Source organism: Grus americana, chromosome 16 (assembly GCF_028858705.1).
Source record: "Grus americana isolate bGruAme1 chromosome 16, bGruAme1.mat, whole genome shotgun sequence".
NCBI classification, from domain to species: domain Eukaryota; kingdom Metazoa; phylum Chordata; class Aves; order Gruiformes; family Gruidae; genus Grus; species Grus americana.
The window spans coordinates 14,242,101-14,264,146 of record NC_072867.1 but is presented as its reverse complement, the minus strand read 5'-3'; the positions used below and the strand labels follow the sequence as shown (position 1 = coordinate 14,264,146).

The 22,046-nt window shown below is 53.2% G+C and overlaps 1 protein-coding gene across 1 annotated transcript; it reads right to left on the bottom strand.

Annotated features, from left to right (window-relative positions):
* Positions 1-6,056: 6,056 nt before the first annotated feature.
* Positions 6,057-21,751, bottom strand: ABCB9 (ATP binding cassette subfamily B member 9). Its single transcript, XM_054844811.1, has 12 exons — positions 21,652-21,751; positions 19,439-20,132; positions 18,960-19,074; positions 18,323-18,453; positions 16,776-16,981; positions 15,628-15,825; positions 13,865-13,993; positions 12,329-12,517; positions 11,598-11,771; positions 10,039-10,198; positions 9,017-9,153; positions 6,057-7,845 (listed from the first exon to the last, which is right to left on the bottom strand). Exons 2-12 carry the CDS (start codon positions 20,049-20,051, stop codon positions 7,507-7,509), a joined length of 2,391 nt encoding a protein of 796 aa, XP_054700786.1. The 5' UTR covers positions 20,052-20,132; positions 21,652-21,751; the 3' UTR covers positions 6,057-7,506.
* Between the last annotated feature and the right edge of the window lie 295 nt (positions 21,752-22,046).

Below are 22,046 nucleotides of genomic sequence, written 5' to 3'. Positions count from 1 at the left end.
CACCGCCCTCGGCGCCCCCTGCTGGGGGGGCGTGGCGGCAGCGCGCGGGGCGGGGCGTACCAAGGGGGCTGGGCGCTGGGGGGGATGGGGGGGCGCGCCGGGGCGCGGTGGTGGGCGGTACCAAAGGGGTTAGGGGCGGGGGGGCTCGGCGCCTGAGGCGAGGAGGGTGCCCGAGAGGGGTCGGACGGCTGCTGGGGGACGAGACCGGGGTGGCCTGAGGGGATCCGGGGGTGCCCACGGCCAGCCGGGCCCTGGGGAGAGGGGGAGGCTGGGGGGCTCTCGGAGAGCCCATGTGAGGGTGTCTGTGTGGCGTGAAGCCCACCCTGATGTCACAGCGCACCAGGCCTCCAGCCCCCGCGGCCTGGCTGGAGCACGGGGCAGGAGGAGGGTCCCGGGGTGGCGGCGCCTGGCCGCCGGCTGAGGGAGGCCGAGTGGCCTTTCCTAAAGACACCGGGCCTCGGCGTCAGAGCCCCTGACAGAGCGTGCTTTGTCTGCCTCGCTCATGTGACGCCACCGGGTGCTCGAGGCCCTCGGTGTCTCGAGGGATGGCGGCCGCTGGAACGGCTGAGGGGTCAGATGCCTCGCTGGGATGGCTGGGGCTCCGCGGTTTCATTTCACAGTTGTGCTGCAGGCCTCCGACCGTCACGGGGAGCAGACCCTGTCCTTGGCCCTGCGAGACGTGGAGAGCTGAGCTCTGAGCCTTCACATCAGCACCAGATAACAACCTGGAAGTACCGGAGGCACTCTTGTTCTCCTTTTGTTTATAACTGCACAGCTGTAAATTAGGAAGGAAAATCAGTAGAATTATTTAACTTGCACTTCCTTACCAGCTTGGGACTTGGCTACAGTAAATCTCAAAAGAGTGACTGCATTATTGTTCTCAAGCCTAGGCTGAATACCTATTTAGGTTAAAAATAGCTAAAAGTCATACCTTGCCAAGCTTTGGTGGAAGGACTTTTTGTCCATCTTAAGCACTTTCTTCTTCAAGACTGAAGGTCAAGAAATTATCTGTCAAAGATGTATTTTATGGAGAATTTAAATGCTTTTGAAATGTAATGTGGCAAAAGCTCTGCATCCATTAAAACATCATAGGTACATTGTGTTCTTCTGATTTATTTCTATGACGTCACCAAAACTTTACTAGGCACTCTGTGGTAATGCTTTGGAGCACTAGCTCCCCAATTACTCCTGATGTTAGCATAGCTGATAAAGACAATTATGCCTGGAAATAATTAATTGTGTTAAATAGCCTAAGTTGTACGCATCTCTAGGCGTACACCACCTTCCTGGCCTGCTTTTGTACCTAAGGGATCGTGGGCGTGGGTGTGCTTGTTTCCGTGTGTGTAACGCCAACGAGAGATCCAGAAGGAGCATGTGAGCCAAAGGAACAGGGTAGGGAATGGCCATATAGTCACTGTCCTTAGTATTTGACATTTTTGACCTAACTGGGGGGGAAAAAAATCAATATAGTGAACTGAATCAATCTCTGATGTAATGCCACTAAAATGTAATGTTACATTCAGGAAGTGACCCGGTATTTCCTGGCAGAACTGAATAAAGACATGACAGCTGTATGTTTGTTCTTTTGCCTTATAACTATGCTCAGCTTTCTATGCCTCTCACCCCGCCAAAAGTCCCCTCTGTCATTATTATCTGCAGGTAATAAAGACCAAAGACGTGCCACTGCTAGAGGAAGGCTTCCTGGCTGCTTAGTGCAAAGCTACTGTACAATCATGATGCAAACTGAGTGTATTCAGAGGAAGGTAAGAGCAAGATGTTTGTTCAGCAGGAAGCTGAGCTGAACTTGCTTAGGGTGGGGAGAAGGTGATTAGCGCTACGGGCATGCGTCCACTCCTCCACGGCAATGCACCTGCCTGTTGCGGTATGTGCTGAGCTCCTCCTTGTGTAGGGTGCTCCACTCGGAGCACACAGGAGTAAGTCGCTGTACCCCTTTGCCAGTGACATGGGTTTGCACTGCCACTACAGCCTGACCTCGTTATTTAAAACCAGTAGATAGTTGCCATGCCAACGTGTTATCGTATACTGTATTTGCACATGCCCATCAAAAAAGACAGTTACGCCCTTGTGTTAAACCAGCTTGTAAATCTGCACTTGCAAATGTACACACAGACCACACACACACACACACACACACACAAATGGAGGAATTAGTCAAGGGATTAAAAGAAGCCCTTTCTTCCCAAGAATGTTAGTGATTTTTAACTTCATAGCATCGCTGAATAATTGGTATGGGGGGAGTGTGGTTTAGAAGAGTCTGACTCAGCTTCATGTTGTAAATCGAGTTTTACCACTGCCTTTCTGTGTGATCCCAAGTGGAGTTCTCGGCTTCCCTCAACTATAGTGTCTTTTTGCTTAAAAAGAGGAACAATAATAACTGCTCAGTCCCAGGTGAGGGTGAAGAGGAAAAGTTCACACTGAATAATGCTTGTAGAGGTGCTCTGGGTCAGTATGTCTGGTGAAGGGCACTACAGAATGATAATAATTATATTGTCAATATGCTGTCAGGAGAGATGGTTTACAGTGACCTTCTCAAGAACTTTTTTGTAACTATCTAATTTTTGTTCGTGTCGCATGGTGTTGATGGAACTTCACTGCTCTAGGCATCAAGGAACGGATTATTTAAATTAGTCAATGGTAATCTGTATTAAAGTTAGAAGCCACATAATGCAGAACAATGAAGTCCTCCCAAAATGCACAGGGAGAACGTAACTCATTTGTGCTCAAGTACAACATGTATTGAAAATTCCACTTCTCCCTATGTAGCTATGTTTGGGTTCTGGGGATGTTGGAGAGGAGTGCCTATGTTAAACATCTGGTCTGCTTTTGAGTACTTTGATCAGCACCTGCATGTGCTTCAGTTCTCAAGTTCGGCCAGAAAAGCAGCTGGGGTTGAGAGACAAGATAGGGGTCAGCTGCTTTTGTATAATGATATATTCTACTTGGACAGGTAGGAAGGTGCCTTTCCATTCAGCAGTTTTCATGAAAGATAAAAGTTTTGTGACAGCACATCAGTTGGACAGAACATGAAGGATTGCAGATAAACTAGGGTTTTAGGCTACAGGGATTATCAAATATTGCGGTGCTGCAGGCTGAGATTTATCAGCTATCGAGCCCTGGTTCCTATTTGCCTTTGCTAAAATCCTTTTGAAGGGTGACAGTATTCATGAACATTAAAACTAAGCAGGCAAAGTACAGAAGTCAGGATTTCTATTACAGGAGAAATGGAACAAAAAAATTGGGAAGATTACAGTGGAAACCATGTCATGGGGAATAAGGAGTCAGGCTTCAGTCTCAGGGAGAACTGGCATCCAGCCTAGTTTAAATTAGATGTTAGATTTTTTCTTTTTAAACTTGATCCTGGATTTCCTTCTGTCACCTCATAGCCTTTTACGGTCAGTAGCACTGTAGCCATGCATATTTATTAGATTTAGACATATTTTGCAAGTCACCTTCACAACAACTTCTTTTCTTTTCCTGGAAAAACTGGTTGGTTATGTAGAGACTGAATTTGCAAGGCTAATCGTTGGCGTTTATTAACCCTTATTAATCTGGTTGCTCAATGGACAGATAAGTTTTCAGGCTTATTTGCAATTTAATTTCCTTCTATACATTAATCACAGTCCATGCTTCTGTTTAGATTTCATAATCTAGATTCCTTCACACATGCAAATAACCTGTGTATTCAGAATCCTGGGAGAGAAACAGTGGTCCTGTTTGAGAAAGCAAGAATTAATTGTTAGCGCTTCTCTCCTGTCTTTCAGGGAGCCACAGGCGTGAGAAGAGGAGCAGGTTTATAAACCTGCAAATACTTTCTTTGCCTTAAGCTCACAGTGAAGCTAAAGGAGAAAAGGCAGATACTGTTTTTCCTCCCCAGACTAAGACGCATCTCTGAACCTGAGCTGGAAGCACTCTCTCTATTTGCTTGTGGTATTTCCAGACCTGCTGAAGGCCTAGAAAGCGCAACCACTGAAACACACACAGTTGCTTATTGAGGCAGAGGTTGGCACACGGGAGACAAGTTGTTGGAATAAACACAGCTGTGTTTTTTCCATTACACTCTTCTCGTTTCCTGGGTCAGTCAGCCACATACCTTGTCTGAGCAAAGGTACGGGGGTAAATACATGTCCTTGGGGAATCGCTAGGACTACAGGATCCGCTCTTGAACTTCACCTTGGATAGGGTTCTCCAGTGTTTAAATCAAATAAAGATGTGGTTATACCTATTGCAGGGAATGGTTAGAGCTTATAAATAGTGAGGAAAACAACCTGCTATGGAATGTACAGTCAACCTTTGTAATCAATTCCGCTTTCAAACACCTTATTGCTTCCAACTCTGCCATAGCAGTCTCCAAGCCATGCTCCCTGAATTAAGGTTTCAGATAAACCCATCCGAGTTCCCTGTGGAAAAGACTCTTCCTTTTGAAGAGAAGAAACTTTTTATCTGCATGGCTGTAATTGAGAAGCTCCTGAACAGATCTTGTTCACGTTCCCATGTAAATATCAACTCTGGGCAAACCCACAGCCACAAAATACTACCGTCCAGGGTTTCAGAGGGAACAGTGGCCTTGTTTCCAGGAGAATGGCCTGAAAACCAGAGACTGCCCACAGGCAGCGAGGCCCAAGGGACAAGGCAGCTCCAGGAGTCGGCTCGTATTCCGGCACTGGAGCAGTTCCCACTGCTGCACTGCGTTAAGCTCATCTTCACTGCCGGGCTTAGGTTGGCTAACAGGCATCGCGGAGCCCGGGTTTCACTTCAAAAAGTTGGAATGAGTTTGTAAAGCAGGATTTTCTGGTCAGTTGCAGGGTTTGTACTGGGCCAGCAGAAATGTCTGCATTAGATGAACGCTGCTGGATCCCTGGTGGTGTGTGGAGCTCCCACCAGGCTTCCAGGCCACGAGAAAACCCTCCTGGCTTCAGCATGCTGGCAGATCCACTTGTCACACACCAGTAGCACAATGAAAGGACTTGTTCAAGCCAGAGATGTAAGGCTCAGTGGAAAAGTAGCCTTGAGTTATCTGGATGCAAAAGAGAGAATTCAGCACCTGTGGCAATGAACAAAGTCAGGCCCTGTTATCAGCTTGGACGGGTGCCACCAGCAGAGACAATCTGCCCTTTCCAATGCGCCATTTCAGTTGAAGCTGTTTGGACCTGACCTGGGGGTACAATGCTGGGATTATCATCACAACAGGCTTGGGAAGCAGGGCTCCCTTCCTGAAATTCACTGTAGTCTTTGCAATAAAACTAATCCCATTGTACCCTCCAATTCCCCTTTTTGCAGCACTGCCTGGGAAGAATACACACACGATACGATCAAATTCTCTTTTCTGGCATCTCTTGTACTAACCAGCATTGTCCTGCCAGCATTCCCAGGGTGAGTCGGCTTCCCTAGTTCCCAGATAACCCAATTTTTTTCCCCCCAGTTTTTCAATTAAGCAGAAATGAATTCCACTTCTATGAACCGCTGGCCCCATTCTGCTCACAGGTACTGATAAAAATGCAGAATTAATCACTTGCCCTCCGGCGCTGGGTGGAACCTCCAACCCCTTCATACCCACAGCACAATTTTTCATCAGGCAGGAATGTGCTGGCCATTTACCGAAGTGGTGAACTGAGGAGTTCAGAGCTCGACAGAGGTTTCCTAAGTGGAGGCTGATAAGACAAAGAGAGCTCTCCGTTCTTCTGAGGCACAGATTTTTATCATATCACAAAAGCAAGCAGCTGAAAAGATTCCAGTCACGAAGCCCCGTGCTTTGAGAACGGGTTAGGCTGCCTGTCTTTTTGTGTGAGACTGACTACCGGATGGGATCCGGGATGAAAACAAGTTCTTAAACAGGTTATACCTACTGCTATGGCTCACAGCATTATTAGATGCTGAAGTCTTTTACATACCTAATTCCCTGTAGGTTCTTCTTGTCATTCCCCACAAGGGAGACAGAATATGTGCAGTGTGCAGCTGCATTCAGCCATCATCTCAGATGAACATTACCTTGAAAACCATGAATGCAAAAAACACCCCCACTAGATTGGCTCGATGTCGAGTGGCAGAGGTAGTATTTTATTTTTTGAGCATCCCTCCTCAAGGACACTAAAGAGTTTGTAAAACATCACTAAATGAAAACAAATCATTGCCAACAACAAAAATGCAAAACTGCTGAAAAGTAAAACACAGCAGCATTCAAATATCAGAAAACATGAGAGCTAAAGTGCTTGAGATAATTTCTTAACTACGCACAGTCTGAAGTCAGTTTTCCCCATAGAAATGCTATTTTTCAATAGCACCTGCCTGGCTGTATAGGTTTCTTCACCAATCTATGGCAGGATAACACTACTAAGCCAGAGCCATTACCCAAAAGGGCTAGGAGCAACGTATTTCTTTCTATCCCTCATCCTAAAAGTAAGTTAATAAATAATATTCAAAGAAAAACGTTTTAAAGTTCAGGCAGCTGAAGTCAGACTTCAAGGGAAGTGACTATGGATTTCCCATGCAGTGAAGTCGCTAGCATGGCCTGAAGCTGAACAAAGCTTTGGTGGGATTTATAAAGTGCTGTCTTTTAGTATTTTATGTCTGTCTTTAGTAGTGTTTGTTTGTTGTTTTTGTTTTTTTTCAAACCAGCACCGGGGTTGTGAGTTAAAAAAATTCTGAAATAACAGACCAATTTTCAGTGGATGCTGGAGCCAGACAGACATTGCACAGTGCACACAGATATATTAAAAAAACAAACAAACAAAAACCCCCAAAACCCAAAATCTAACCCAATTATGATAAAACTTTTCATCCTTAAAAACAAACACCCACCAAGCACCAAGAGCAAATCTGAAAGCAACATCTGCCTCCCGGTCCCCTGGCTCGTTCCAGCAAGGATGGATACTACACGATGCAAGCTCAGCAGCAATGGTTGTGAGCCTGAGCCTGCAGGCACTCAGTGCAGAACTCTCCCAGCATTCAGCCCCGTGGGAGCGATCCAGTTTTCACCGAAGCCCAAGGGAGCTCCCTACAGACTTCAGCAGACTTTGGATTGGCCCCATAGATTGGTAGCAGGAGCAGGACTTTGTTTTACAGTCCCTGCTTTTCTATCCAGCCACAAAAGCTACCCCCTGAAATTCCTGAAGGGGTTTTCGATCTTCCCCTCCATGCATGCATTTAACATCCATTACAGTTAGTAGTAGTTACACATGCATATCAATGGGAGAAAAGTCCCAGTCGAGAGGAATTACTGGTAGTAAGAAAAGAAACCCAGTAGAAATGCTGGGAATTGCTAAAGACCCAGCTCCCTCGAATAAATCCGTTTCCCCGTTTAACCAGCCGGCATCTGCCCGCCTGACCGTAATGCAGGAAGCTCTATAGTGTGTGTTTGTGTGTGCACGGGTGCGTGACGCGCGCGGGGTGAGCAAACGGGCGTCGTTCTGCAGCGCGCGAGCCTGTCGGCAAGCCGCCTCCCATCTCGACGTCCCAGCAAGCCGTCTCGAGCGCCGGCCCTCGCCGCTCTCACTTGTGAGCCGTGGTGTTGTAATCGTCCTGTGCCATGGCCGGCAGGGAATGGTCTATCCTGAACTCTTCCTCCAGCCCGCTGGGCGCCTTCGCCGAATCCCCCCGGGCTGCGGGTTGGAGACTGTCCGCGCCGGCCCCCTCCAGCCCCAGGATCTGTCTCTGCACCAGCTTGGAATAAAGGCCTCCTTCTTCCATCAGCTCCTTGTGTGAGCCCTGCTGCACCACGCGGCCCTTGTCCAGCACAATGATGTTGTGTGCCTTCTCGACAGTGCTCAGCCTGTGAGCTATGACAAGCACCGTGTGGTTCTGCAAGTCGCCGTAAATCGCCTGCTGAATCTGCGCAGGAGGAAAAGACGTTAATGCCCGAGCGTCACCGGCTCTGCTTTGGAAGGAAGAACAGCAGCTTTGTGGTCTGTGTTAAGAAACCTCTGGATGGGAAGTTTGCTCTCCTCTGGCTACGCAGAGGACACAAGATTCCCTGCAGCTCTACCAGCACCAGCATGTCCATCCCAGCTCCCGGCTCTCGCTGTGCAGCCCAGAAGACCGTCTGAGTCCAGCCAGCCCGCAGGGGCGGTACGCAGACGTGCACTGCCAGGTCTGATCCTGCAAAGCTGGGTTCTTGTTAGAGCCAGCATGGTGTTGGCATGGACTGCGGGAAGCCAATACCTGGTAAATGCAGCTGCTCACAACAGCGGGGCTATTTCCTGGGTGTATCAAGGCAAAGCAAGACAGAGTTGTTCTCCAGCCAAGAGACAGACAGGAACACTGAGGTCTGAAGGCAGGCAGATGGCCACCAGGCCACGTGTCACATCGACACCCCTGGCTAGCCAAAACCAACCCCTGGCTGGCATCAGATACCACACACGTGGCTGAGGACCTGCACGAGCAGCTCCGAGGTCAGAAGCTGACGCTGCTCCACACCGTGGGCCAGCAGCACTCATCCTCCGGGGCCGGGAGACATGTCCTTACACCTCAACCCTGAACTAGCTTTCCCTCATGTCATTAAACCAGCGAGGCCAAACTGCTACTGGTAGAGCTGTTTGGTCATCGCGTCCCAGCCAGATAAACCCAGCTCAATTCACAGAAAGCTCAGGGCCTCTCCTGTCAGCATGGTTTCTCTGGTGCCTCAGCTGGGATTTTAGCTCGGGCAGTCCTACTCTGCCTGCTGCAGCACCATTTTGTAGGGTCTTCCTCCAAATCCTGCCCTAAAAAGGCTGCACAGTGCTGCTGTATACCAATTAACACCTTCCACATTTCAAAAATTGGCAGAGATCCCCATCTTATCAGGTTTGCCAGGCGCTGGCTGCTGTGAGCACAGGATTATTCCCTTCTTGGTGGCTACAGCAGTGTTGGAAGCAAATTCCTGCTTCAGAATTAGCATCCTACCCAAACTTCTCATTGCACCATATCAAGACTAAGCTTGTCCACAGGCTGGAAATTGGAGCCACAGTCTTTCCTCCAAACCCAGATTGCCTCTTTGGCCCAAACACCCGAGTCACCTACTCACCGCATGTTCGCTCTCCGCATCCAGCGCGCTCGTGGCTTCATCCAGGATTAGGATGGGGGGGGTTCGGATCAAGGCCCTGGCAATTGCCACTCTCTGCTTCTGGCCACCTGACAGTTGGGCTCCTTTTTCACCTGCCTCTGTTGGGTTAAGGGAGAGAGGAAAAGGTCAAAATAAAAATCCAGAGCTGCCATCAAGTTCAGCTCCCAGCCAGCAGCGTCAGGATGGTGTCATGCTTTGAAGCAAAGACAAGGTAAAAGCTTCTGCTCACTTGGCAGAGCAGTTTAAATGAGTTAAACATCCCTTCCAGCAGCAAGTTCTCCACTGTTGTCCCAGGGTTTGAGGGACTGATGCTCGTGGAAACAACCCAGACAAGTCCCTGAGCCTGGGAGATCATCCAAACCCCAAGCCCCCCTCCTGCCCTGGCCCCTGCAGCTCCATCCATCACTGCCATCTCTCCCTTAAGTCGGGCTCTGGAGGATGTGCAAGGCAGGGAGAACCAGGACCTCTCTGCTGGCTCCCATAAACACCAGCCACCATCAGTCTGACCTGCCTCCTCGCAGAGTCCCACTGCCACAAACACATCAGCTTTTATTACCATGGATTTATCGCAGGTTTATTTTCTTCCTGTGCAGGTGGGGTGGTCCATGGCTCAACATTTGGGTTCTGGGCTTTTCTCCTGATCGCTGCATTGAAGAATGGTGAGACTGCCAGTGCCACATCTCCATAACACTGCCAGCACCAGGAGCTGGACCGGTCCGGATGGGATGGGGGACGCTCACCCCGCCGCCACGGAGCGGTGGCAGAATGCTCTCCGGGCATGGGCTCAGAAATCCTGCGAAGGCTCAGTCACCCCAAAAGGCAGCCAGAGTGCTGCACCTCTCCATGTAACCACCTCTACAGCGTCTCTGAGCTGCCATGGACTCGTGCCCATCACTACCTGCTTGACTTTCCACCCGAGCGGAGAGGTTCTGCCTTCTCTAGGCACAAAATGCTTTCAAGAGCAAACGGAGGGATTTTGGTACCTGTGTGGTAGCCGTCTTGTAACTCCGTGATGAAGGCGTGCGCGTTGGCCTTCTGGGCAGCCTGAACAACCGACTCAAAGGAAGCTGAAGTTAAGCCGTAAGAAATATTATCTGCAATAGAGCGGGCGAACAGCACCGGCTCTTGGCTCACCAGGGAGATCTGCAGAAAGGAAGGGAAGAGCAGGTGGTCAGGAGCAGAAGACGTGCTGGCCAGCATCTCGGATCATTGGTGTTTGCCCTGATGGGTAAGGACTCAAGCGGGCAGAGCCCCACTGTTAAACCCGTAGAGAAGTGCCTCGATGTGAGCTTCCAGCGAGGACACTAGTGACGGGGTGCCCAGCAGCAGCCCCAACCCAGTTTGTGTTGTCTGCTGGGAAGCCATTTCACAGGAAAGAAAACCGATGCAAAGCTTGTAGGTTGGCATCTGGGACGGGCTTCCCCCTCCAAGGCTCTGCTGTGGTTTTGCTCCAGACCTGTCATTCCCATCACTGTTTCTTCTTCCCAGTACGGGAAACCAGTTGCTGGGACAAGGCAGGCTGGAGAGTTCCTCTCCCAGGGTCTTGCTGATTTTCCATTCAAGGGCAGTAATCACGCTTGGGCCACGTGAATGAGCCCTCCTGTATCTTTTAATCCAAAATTAGCAAGTTAAGGACATAGCTGCTGCAATTCTTTAATTGCTTAGCAACAGCCTCCCTGTCCTACCTTACAGCCGTTGCTGCTCACTCTCGCATTCAGCCTGCTTTGTCAAACTCTCAATATTGAAATAAATTGAACCCTTCAAATTATTGCTCAGAACTGGGCATGAAGAGAGCCAGTGGGACATGGTCATATTTTAATTGCCTTCTCCCCATGCTCCTAACGCCACGCCAGGCTTTGTAAACTGAAAGACTAGCTTGTCTTTTAATTTTCGCTCGGTACGGGCAGGGAATGTAAATTAGTCACACTGACTTTGGCTTTCCAGCCTGGTTTTGATCAATTGTGTTCGGGTTTTCCTGCTGACTGGTGAGGCCATTTGCTCTGGGGGCAAACAAAGGCGGCAGTTACTTGCAGAGGAGATGAAGGCTGATCTGTGCTGACACACAGATGAGAGCTGAGGGGCCCGGACCCCTCTCCTGGGCAAACCACCCAGCCCCTCTGGTGTTCCAGCTGCTGCCAGGATCCTGAGAGGTTTAACTCCCCATTAGCTGAGAATTACTTTAAGATCTTAGGGTAGAAAGTGCTGGAGGAATGCAAAACTCTTTTTCCAAACCCTAAACTGGGATAATTAATCCAACAACCGAAACCATATTTCTATTGCGTTGGCCAAAAAATACAAAACAAAACATGCTTTTTGTTCTGTTTTTGGAAGGCTTCCCCCCTCCCCATGAAACCACTCTCCATCCCTTTCCCTTCCGCCCCCACAAATTATCTGAATTAATTTCCTGGACCACCTCCAGCCTCCAGCTTTCTGGACATTTCAGAAGTTGCGAGATCAAATCCAAAGCAACATGCAACACTACCATCCATCCCCTCTGATCACGGCAGGCGATAGCTAGAATACATGTATCAGTCGCTCGTACCACTGAGTGCAGGTACTTGTGATCGTACATGTTAATGGGACGCCCGTCCAGCAGCACCTGCCCGTCTTGCAGAGGGTAGAAGTTCTCCAGGATGTTGACACAGGAGCTCTTCCCACTCCCCGAAGGACCCACCAGCGCCGTCACTTTGCCGGGGTGCAGGGTGAAGGACACATTCTGCAACATGGATGGCAGAGCATGCTCAGGTCCTGGCTTTTCCCAGGACCCTGGGGCAGCAGCTACACAAGAAAGGGAGCCAAAATCCGGCCACGGTGACCCTCCACCCTGGTGACGTGCCACATCGGCCATCTCTCCTGGCTCTGAGGAAGCAAGAAGCCTCCAAAATTGCTTCAAATTTGCCTGCTGATGTAGCGGGACCTCTAAAAAGCAAACTAACCTCTTTGCTGCCTCCCCCTGCCTCATGACCCCAGCCCCTCTCCCATGGAAACCGTCCGAGGCAGCTTGGCACAAAGCCCTGTACCATGCTGACGTGTTTAATGCCTGAGCGGGGAACAAGGGTTTTATTAATAAATCTCATTCCTTGTAAGGAAGGCCGGCCCTAAACACCCGCTGTTCCTTATAATCTGTTTTCCAGCATGCCGTTGAGCCCGCCTTTACGCATCTCCAAAAGGGCAGCTGACATTTCCCGCGGGCTGGGGATCGGTTATTGCCAGGATGGAGAAGCAGTGCGTGATGCCTCGTGGCGGGGAGCACGCTGTGCCCGCGGGGCTCACCTGGAGGACCTGCGTTGCAGAGCGTGTGCGGTAGGAAAACGTCACGTTTCTGAACTCCACCTTCCCATCCACGTGGTCTGGGGCCAGGGACCCGTCGTTCACCATCGTTGGCTTGCGGTCGATGAACTCGAACACCTTCTCGGCAGCTCCCACTCCCTGCATCAGGCCACTGTAGACAGAGCCGACGGACTGGAAGGCAAGAGGCAATGGTGAGACGCTCCCATGTGATGGAAAAGGCAGCTGATGCCGCTCATAAAGGTAATGGTCGAAGCATTCCCAACTCTATCATCTGACATTAACTACAGTCATCAGACACAGAAAAAGAAAGCTTTTCTCCCTATGCAGGGTATGGAGGGGATATACGGACATACCTAGGGAAAGGGCATCTAAAGGGGTTTGTGCATGGGTAGACCCAGAGGGGAACAGAAGAAGGAAACAGATGGATTGGGAAGAGAAGACGTGCGCCAGGACATACATGACCCAAACTTCCACCAGAATCCTCCACCTATCTCTCTTTGCTCAAGACCAGCAGCTCGCCGACCCAACGGCTGAACGGAGCACGTCGCACCAGCTCCCGAGGGCAGCTGGCTCTTTCCCCAGCACACGTGTCTCAAATGCAGAGCAGCTCCAGGCTGGACCTTTCTAGACAACCATTTGGCAGCCGATATGGCTGTTCCCTGCCAAGATTGTGGATTTACCATTGCGCTTTCCCAACTACAACTCCTGCATGCTGACACCGGCTTCCCTGGAATAAACACCCATCATGTCGGCTCTTTTCGATATTAAACCCAGAGTTGCAGAACAGCTTGTACTGCAACTGCCTCTCTCATCAGGAGGGAAAAAAAACCCAAACCTAAGCAAAGCCACACCAAAACCAGAGCCTGGAAACACCACCTGAGCCTGCAGTCATTCAAACAGATGGTGAGAGCGGGGTGAGCTGCCTCCAGCTCCGCTCTGCTGCTGCACAAAGGCTGAAGTGCCGCTGAAGCGCTGAGAGGAAACCTCGACTTGATCATTTCTGCCCGCATTAGCCAAGCTTATGCCTTTGCAAGGGAAAGGGAGCCCTGGGTGGGCTCTACCATCCCACCCACAACCCCATCTTGCTAACGCGCTGCCAACGCAGCAGCTTGCAGCCTATTCCAGGGAAAGTTAAAAAAAAAAAAAAAGTAATTAAGTTTTTAATGAAGCCTGAAATTTAACAGGCAGCTTTGTAATCCCTGCATCCTTCATGCCAGGAAACGTGCCTGGGAGGCAGCCAGGACGCTGCCCTTCAGCGGGGCCAGCCTGACCCCTTTGGTCCCCATTGCCTTTTTGGGGGACGACCTGCTTCGGGCACGTTCAGGTTGTGAGGTCACCGCAGGAGGGGAGCGGGGAGCAGAGGGGAGAATCAGCCCACCGGTGGGCAAAGCCACAGCGCCAAGGAAACGCATCGCAGGGAAGTCAGCACTGGATCTAGCCCTGCAACTGCCCTGGGACCTTCCAGAAGACAAATATCGTCTTGATACGGGATAGCCCAGAGGGATAAACCAGACTCACCTCCATGCAGTCTCCTAAGACGAACTCGTAAATGATGAAGGATATCAGGTTGCCACTTGTCATTTGCCCCGAGATCACGAGGTGCCCACCGTAGTAAAGGATGCTGACCTGGACCACCAGGAGGGTCAGCTGAAAGCGAGAAAACACCCCAAAATCAGCAAGGACAACTGCATTTTGGTGCATTTGTAATTACTCGCACAACAGCCCACAATGCATGTGCAGACATTTATTCTTTGAGCCCCGAACTGAGCATCCCTGCCAGCGCACAGCTGACAGCCCTAGCAGCGAGCACGGATGCGAGAAGGAAAAAAGGACTCAGGTGGATGGGCTGATGTAAGGAGCCGGGCTGGCATCTTTCAACAAAACAGAAGTCCAGAGGGGCAACAGCCAAGGAGGGAGAATTTATCTGAAGTAACGGAGCATCTGACGAACTTCTCTCTTGGACTAACGTCCTCAAGTGCAATAATCTACGCTCAAATTATCCAACGCATGCAGTCGCCTCGCCACTAAAATAAACTTTCTGTTATAGGAGTGTGACACATTTTAATTTAGAGCACAAAATCAAGCCAAGAGTTAATGCAAAAAAATCCTCCTTGAATGTACAAATCCCTGAAGCATAACCTCAACTCTTGCCTGAAATCAGTGCGGGGGGGTACCACCTACTCTAGAAAGGAGACAGATCAGCTCTGATATGACAAATACCAGCCCCTGCCTTTATTCCACCAGTTCTGTTCCACGCTGCCTGGGTGCTCAGAAAAGCGGCGATGCCCTGGTGCTCTGTGCGACGTTTGCGGGACAGGCTGTAAATTCACGCAGACAAAAACACTGGGGAAAAAAAATTCCTCCTCTGTTGTTCTGCCACGATCTGACCTTAAGATCCTACATGCCCTCAGAAAGACTCTACCAGGGCTGTGCTAAATCCATCGGCTTCTGTCTACGCGAGCCCCGCAGGAGCGGTTTTTGAGGGTTTTTGCCGCCTTTGACTCGGCGGGATCTGTGTTGACCCAGTTTGTGCTCCAGCTTCACCTGGGAGCCCAGAAACAATGCTAAAAATGCTCCGATTTTGCTTCCAGACTTGGGACGCCATAAAGCCTCCCAGGGCTGCACGAGGGCACCGTAACTTGCAAACCTGTCACCAGAGGGTACTTAGATCCTTGAATGTGCAGAGATAAGGGCAGCCTCACGTGAGGGTTCTGCACAGCCTTAGTTACCGGCCGATGCAGGAGAAGTCCCAAACCATCTGGTCTTAAGCGATGAAAAAGCATTTTGAAAAAAACCCAAACCATCAAACAACCAAAAAAACCCCAAACTCCAGCAGCCTCCCCCTGCCACCACCCACACGCAGAAAATCTCTGTTTCTTAGCAGAAGCTCAACCAACGCCGCGGCTGTTTCCCAGCCGGAGCCCCGGAGATGAGCTGGCACAGGCACGCAATGCAGCAACACAGAAACATGGGGTTTTCCATGACCTTGAGCGGTTATCAATTATATTCTTATTTGCAAGAGAAAACAGACTGTTCAATGGCACGATGCAGCGCTGCCCTCGGGGGGGAACGGGATATATTTTTTGGATGAGTGAAAAAAAAAAATAATCAAGAGACAGAGGATTACTGGCAGCGGACAGCAAGGCTGGGCTCACCCCACAAAGCTCCCTGGAAGCGGCGGAGATACACGTACATCGCGCCACGTGCGTTTTGGGATCCGAAGCAATGTCCCCTGCCTGTCCCCAGCCCCGTGTAGGGAAGCCCCGGTGTCCACCACCTACCCCGCTGGACCAGACATAGTAGGTGTAAGCCATGGCCTCCCGCTTGTTGAGCTTGTACACCTGCTGCAGCTTCTGCCAGTACACGTTCGCCTCCGCCTCCTCGTTGGCAAAACTGCGGACGGTCTTCATGGCGGAGATGGTCTCCTCGGCAGTGTTGTTGGCCTTAGCCAGGGCGTTCTGCACGTCCTTGGAGAGCTTCTGCGGGGAGCGGGGGGAGGCAGAGGGGGCTCAGCGGGCGCCGGGCTGCCTGCGGCACCTCTCCCTGCACGCCCCAGGCTCTGCTGGGCTCGGGAAAAGAAGGCACGGTGACATTTTCCAAAGCCACGGGCAAGAAGGCTGAGCACTGGGATATATCCCACACCTCTGGACAGCCTGGGGTGCTGTGCCAGGAGGAGAACGGATTCGTTGTGCTGTCCCCAAGGAGGGACTTGGGCTGCAGGAGGTGAAGTGCCATGCTTGAGCTCACTTGGGAAGCCTGCGGCAGAGCTGCTGCTCCTGGTGCCCTGATGGGACAGGCCAGCCCAGGAGCCCAACCAGGAGCTTCCAAGCCAGGGACATGTCTGGAGACCGAGGGCAGCTTCACTCCTCCCACAAGCGCCTGACCCGCAGGAGGAGCCGTAGCCAGGGGAGGCAGCACCCGAGGACCCTGCGTTGGCAGTGCCCGTGCACGCCGTGTCCCCAGCACGCAGTGGAAAGCACCGATAACCAACGTGGTGCAGCAGTGCAGGACTCGCATGGTCCACAGGATGCAGCATCAGCCACGGGGGGCGGCCCCGGGCCCACGCTCGCCCCAGGCAGAGCTTGGCACTGGGTTTAACCCCCACCCAAGTCATTCCAAAGGGAGAGGAGAGGACAGGACAGATTGCACAAGGACAGGCAGGCACATATGGGACATCCCATGGCCAAGCTACCTCTCCTGTCAGACCCAAGATGCTTTGAGTCCTGAGCATGAAGCAAGGCAAGAGCCGAGGCTACGCCTGTCTGCCCATACAGGTTTAGTGCCGCCTTCCTGCCCCACTGCTGGCAGCAAAGCACCCGAGCATCAGTCCCACCAGCTCCAAGGCCACCCACAAGCTCCCCGATGGCTTCACAAGGGGAACAGCCCAGCGTTGCGGCACACCATGGCCACACCAGCTTCTCCTGCCTACCTTGTAGTACTTCCCATAGACATCAGACACCAGCATGATGATGGGGAAGCCCATGAAGGTGACGAGCGAGAGCTTCCAGGAGAGGCTGAACATGAAGAAGATCACCCCTGTGGCCTTCACCACGTTGCGCAGGAAGATGTTGATGTTCTGGGAGACCAGGTCGCTCACGATGGTCGTGTCCGATGTCAGGCGGGAGATGACGTCCCCTGCAGCAACGAGGGGTTGGGAAGGGGAGAGCAGGGACGTGTCACCACAGCAGGTCACTGCCTAGCCACGTCCCATGTCCCGTGCCAGGGGCCAGATGGAGCTCCCCGTTCAACGCACCCCTCAATGGGGGTCTGAAGGGCGGCATGGAAGGAGGGCAATTCTCCACCACTGTAGACATGCAGCGAAACAGAGGAGCTTGAATTGCTGCATGCACGAGGGACACAAAATGCATCTGACGGCACAAGCTACATCCCTGGGTCACCAAGGATGGCTGCAGGAAAGCAAAGGGGACTGTGGCAGCACCCTACACCGGAGGGCACCCTGAGGGCACGCACATGGGCAGCGGGTGTGTGGGTGGAGTGTTTGCTGGGCTGCTGAACGCATCTCCAGAGCTGTCCACCCAATCCTGAGCTCATTTCTGAATGACACCAGGAGCCCTGCAGGAGCTCACCAGGGACTGCTGGCACCTTTCCCTGCCATCCCGGCAGGACCAGGGACAACATGCCCTGCGGAGCACGAGGCAGCTTTGGAGACGGCTGTTTGGGTTTAGCCATGTGCCCCGGAGCCTGGAGCTGACTCAAGTGACCCTGAGGACACGGGTCCAGCAACTAAGGGGTGAAGGTCCTGCAGTGCCCTTTGGTGGAGCTGAACGTTATAGCCAGCAAACATCACCCTGAATTCCTAACTATTTGGCCCGTGTTTGAGTCCAGCTGAATTCCCATGCTTTTGTGTAAGTCCAGGGTTACCCGTATCCCACTTACAATAACATCTCTGGTGTCCTCAGCTACCAGGGCACCATGCAGCGATTGCTAAGTATGGCAACAGCCTCAAAACTAAAAATATCATCGAGAAGAAATTAAATGTGGGAAAAATTACAGTGGGCTGGGACCACATCAGAGCGGCACGGACCAGGACAGGACTGAACGGCAAGCAGGGAAAGCCACAAGCACGCCCAGCAAGCTTCACGCATCTGAGGTTTCCCATGCCCAGAGCAGAGCTGGAGAGTGGCCGATCAGCAGGCACTGATGGGAGGTGTGCGAGGAGGAAAGTGGGTGTTTTGGGGATGACCGGAGGTGAGCACGTCAGCCCCGGGACTGCTGGATGTCAGGCTGATTGGTGGCAACGGGACATCCCCAGGGTGCTGGGCAATCCTGTCCCAAGCCCACGGCAGGAGGCAGCCGAAAGGGAAGAGCTTTCTGCCGCTGTTTCTAAACACAAGCACTTGGGTGCCATCTCTAGCTGCCCCCAGTCGCTACGTGCTGGTAGGGTAAACCAAGGGGAAAAAAATACCGGGATGGGATAGAGGGGTCGGAGCAAATCCAGGGCAAAGGAGAACCAACCTGTGCGATTCTCATCAAAGAAACTCATCTCCTGAGACACCAGCGACCTGAAGAGGCAGTTGCGAAGGCGAATGTTCAGTCTTGCAAATATGAGCGTAAAAACGCCGCCCCGGATACCTGCGGCAAATGAGCTAATTGCAGATAAGAAACGTTATAGACCAATGGACACGAAACCCGCTCCTCAGCAACACAAACACCCCGACGCCCGGGCCAAGGGCTTGGGCAATGCTGCGCTGCTACCACTTTCCACCCCGGGAAGCGATGGCTCAGCCAGCCCACACCTCCTCTGGGTGCTGCCAGCACAGGGACAGCTGGTCCTAACCCCCATAGTGACAAGCTTCGGGAGGGGACGCAGCGTTGCTGGGCCAGCGTTCCCCGGGGAGCCCATCCCCTACGTCTGCTCCTGCTCCCCCACCACCAGCAGACGGACGCGGAGGGCTACGGCCTCACGACTCCCACCATGGCCTCTCTGCGTCGTGACAGCGCAGAGAAATCAAAGTGCGTCCCTGGGGTCTGGCAAGGACTTGGCGGAGCGGCTGCTGTTGAGACAGCCCGTGCCCACCACTGCCACCGTGAGCTCCTGCGGGAAAACCCCAAACTCCTCCTCATCAGGGCCAAAACCAGCCCCTGCGATTACCTTCCTATGGCGAGCAGTGACATGACCAGCACTGCCGTGGAGAAGCGGTCCATGCTCTTCTGCACCACGATGCCATCGATGGCCAGCCCCGTGTAGTAGGGCAGGAAGGTCTCTCCTGCCGGACAAACATAGGACATGGGGTTTCAGCCCCACCACGTAGGATCGGCACAGGACCTCTATTTCTAACTGCAACGGCCCATGGACACCCCATCCCCACCACAGAGATACTCAGCCATCACATGCGATGTCTCAGGACGTGCAGCTCCTGGTGGCACGTGTTTCATTTCCCAGGGTATTTTATTCCCTATTGCTTTTTTTTTTTTTGTCCCATTGCATTTTTTTACCCAGCTCATGCAGGATGTACCACCCAGCATCCCCAAAAAAGCAATCCTGGGGTGCTGCCAAGTACCCCCCCCCAGCTCCTTCCCTCCCGGTGAGGATGGGGAGCACACCGCAGCCCCCCAAGTCCCTTTGCTCACCCAGCGCAGCCACGAGGAGGAAGAAGGAGGCGATGCCCAGGAAGAAGGCATCTGGCTTGGTGTAGGACAGCAGTTTATGGATGGTGGGACCCGCCGCCTCCTCCCGCTTGCCCCGCGGGGCGCCTCCGTCGCAGCTCTCCTCCGCCTCAGCACGGGACTCGGAGCCGGGCCCCAGTGCCTCGCGGGAGGAGGTGACGCAGGCCAGCAGCTGCCACAGCCCGAAGGTGGCCGCCAGTGCCACGTAGGTCCAGGCAAAGAGCCCCCAGAACCAGGGGTCCCTGATGGTCCTCCGCACCTCCGAGTAGAGCAGCAGCTTCACCATCATGTAGATGCCCATGAGGAGGCAGACGACGGCGATGAAGGTCCGCGATGCCCTGAGGCGCCGGGGGCCATAGGCCGTGTTGGTGGCCACCCCGATGGCAGCCCCCAGCAGCACGCAGCTGCGGTAGAGGCAGCCCCCCCAGATGTCCAGCAGCGAGTTGAAGATGTTGAAGTGCCGCAGGTCCTGCAGGACATCCCGGCCACCCCGGCCATGGGTGTAGAGCAGCGTGGTGACCACCACATCGGCCCCGCTGAGCACCAGCGTGCTGGCCACCGCTTTCCAGGCGCGCATCCTCGTCGCTGGGCTGGGGGAGTCACCGAGGTGGTGGGGAGCAGCCCTAGCACCGGGAGGACGTGGTCATGTCGGCATCAGCTGCAGGGCGAGAAGAGGGGGACGGGATTGGTATGTGCCCCGGGGAGGCAGCAGGGAAAGGGAAGCAGGATGGGGGGACAACTGTGCCAGCTCCCCAGCAGCCCGTCCTGACCCTAGACACCGCTCTCAACTCCTTCCTCCCTTCCCCTGCTGCATACGCTCCAAGATATTTAATAAAATGAGAAGCACAAATGAAGACAAACTTCCCTTCCAGAAGCCCGCACCCATCCTGAACCCCAGAGCAGAAATGTGCACATCTCGGTGGGAAACTTTGTCCCCGCTTACTGTGGTGATGCCACGAGGTCCCCGACAGCTGGGTGATGCTGGGACATCTGTGCAGCCCACGTGTCCTGCGCTACAGAGCTGCGTAGGAGTTAAACTCGGACATTCATGGTCTGAGAGTCCCTCCCACCCTTCCCAGGATAAGGCTGAAACCGAGCACTTGATGAGAACCATATGAAAGCAGAAGGGAGAGCAGCTCAGCTTTGAAACAGATCCTCCTCATCAAAAAAAGAATAATTCATAGGTACAGCAACCTGTCACACCCTGCTGTCCCCAGCCCTCTCGAATATTAATTTCGCGTAACCCACGAAACCTGCTGCGCTGCCAGCGTGCCATTCAGCAAGGCAACAAAAATCCCAAAGGAAATTAAAAGGGGGTTGGAAATCTACAGCTGCGTCCTGGGGGAGAGGGAGGCTCCGGGGTGGGACGCTGCCTTCGTTGCTGTCCGTGGGTCTGACTGGCAGCAGCGATGGTGGGACTGGACCTGAATTGCCACAGAAAAGGGCCAAAAGCCGCTCACCTGCTCCTGCGCTGTGCCCAGAGGTGCCGCGCGTCGGCACGAGGGAGGTACCCGATCCTCAGATTTGTGCTGGCCAAGCAGCTCGTGACGGCGTGCGGTGCGGAAGGCACGGTGTGCGTTGGCCATGCTCCGGCTTGCGTGACCGCGGCCGCTTCTGCGGCCACCCAAAAGCAAACCACGGGGAAAAGGGCTGCCCTCGGCACCGGTCAAGCAGCACCCTTGGCCGAGAGCGGCTCGGTGGTCAGGCAAGAGAGATAAAAAGCTAAAAAAGTGGAGGAAAACGGGGCAGAGGCTGCGATCTGGGGAAGAACGGGGGTTTATGGGATGGGTGGGGAAGGAGGGCTGGAGGCAAACCCGAGCAGCGGTGTCAGGGAAGAGCTGGACACGCTTCCCAGGGTGCTCGCTGCTGCCACCCGCTGCAAAGCTCCGCGGATCCGGCCCGGTGGAGAAGAAGGAGGAGGAGGAGGAGGAGGAGGAGGAAAAGGAGGCGGCGGCCACCGCAGCTCCCTGCCACCCGCAAAGATGTCCCCAGCTACAAAGCTGGAGATGATGCCGAAGGTCCCCAGCCCCGTCCCTGCCTCCCCGAGATGCTCCTCCCGGGAAAGACGCCCGGGGAACGGCCGTGCCCGCCATAGTAAGGGGAAGGTGAACACGCTATTTTTCCCCTTTGCAAACCAAAGGCAACGTAATCCCTACCCACCCGGACGAGGGTCTTACCGGTGACGGTAACAGCGGCGGGGGAAATCCACCCGTTCCGACCGGGCGGCGACGGAGCGTCCCGGGAACAAGGTCGGCAGGGGGCGTGGCTTCAGCGCTGGCCCCGCCCCTATTGCTACGTCCCCTCGCTGCGGCGCGGCCCTGGCCCCGCCCACTGCTTAACCCGGCGGGGGGGGGGGGAGCGGGGGGGAGCCCGGGTCCCCCCGATAGGGGGGACCCGGCCTCCCCCCGGCTTCCCCCCCCCCGCTTAAATCCTGCCCCGACGCAGCAAAGGCAGCCCCAGGGTTCCCCCCCCCAAGAAAAATTTATATTTAAAAAAATTTTTTTATATTATTTTATTGGTTTTATTTCATTTCTGCAGCAGAAGGGGAAAATACAACACACGAGTTGGCTTT

Coding starts and splice junctions, on each gene's coding strand:
- ABCB9 (XM_054844811.1), bottom strand. CDS start 20,051: ATGCGCGCCTGGAAAGCGGTGGCCAGCACGCTGGTGCTCAGCGGGGCC. Junction 19,075..19,438: donor CCTCCTCGTGGCTGCGCTGG/GTGAGCAAAGGG, acceptor TTTGTCCGGCAG/GAGAGACCTTCCTGCCCTAC. Junction 12,518..13,864: donor TCTTAGGAGACTGCATGGAG/GTGAGTCTGGTT, acceptor CTTGCCTTCCAG/TCCGTCGGCTCTGTCTACAG.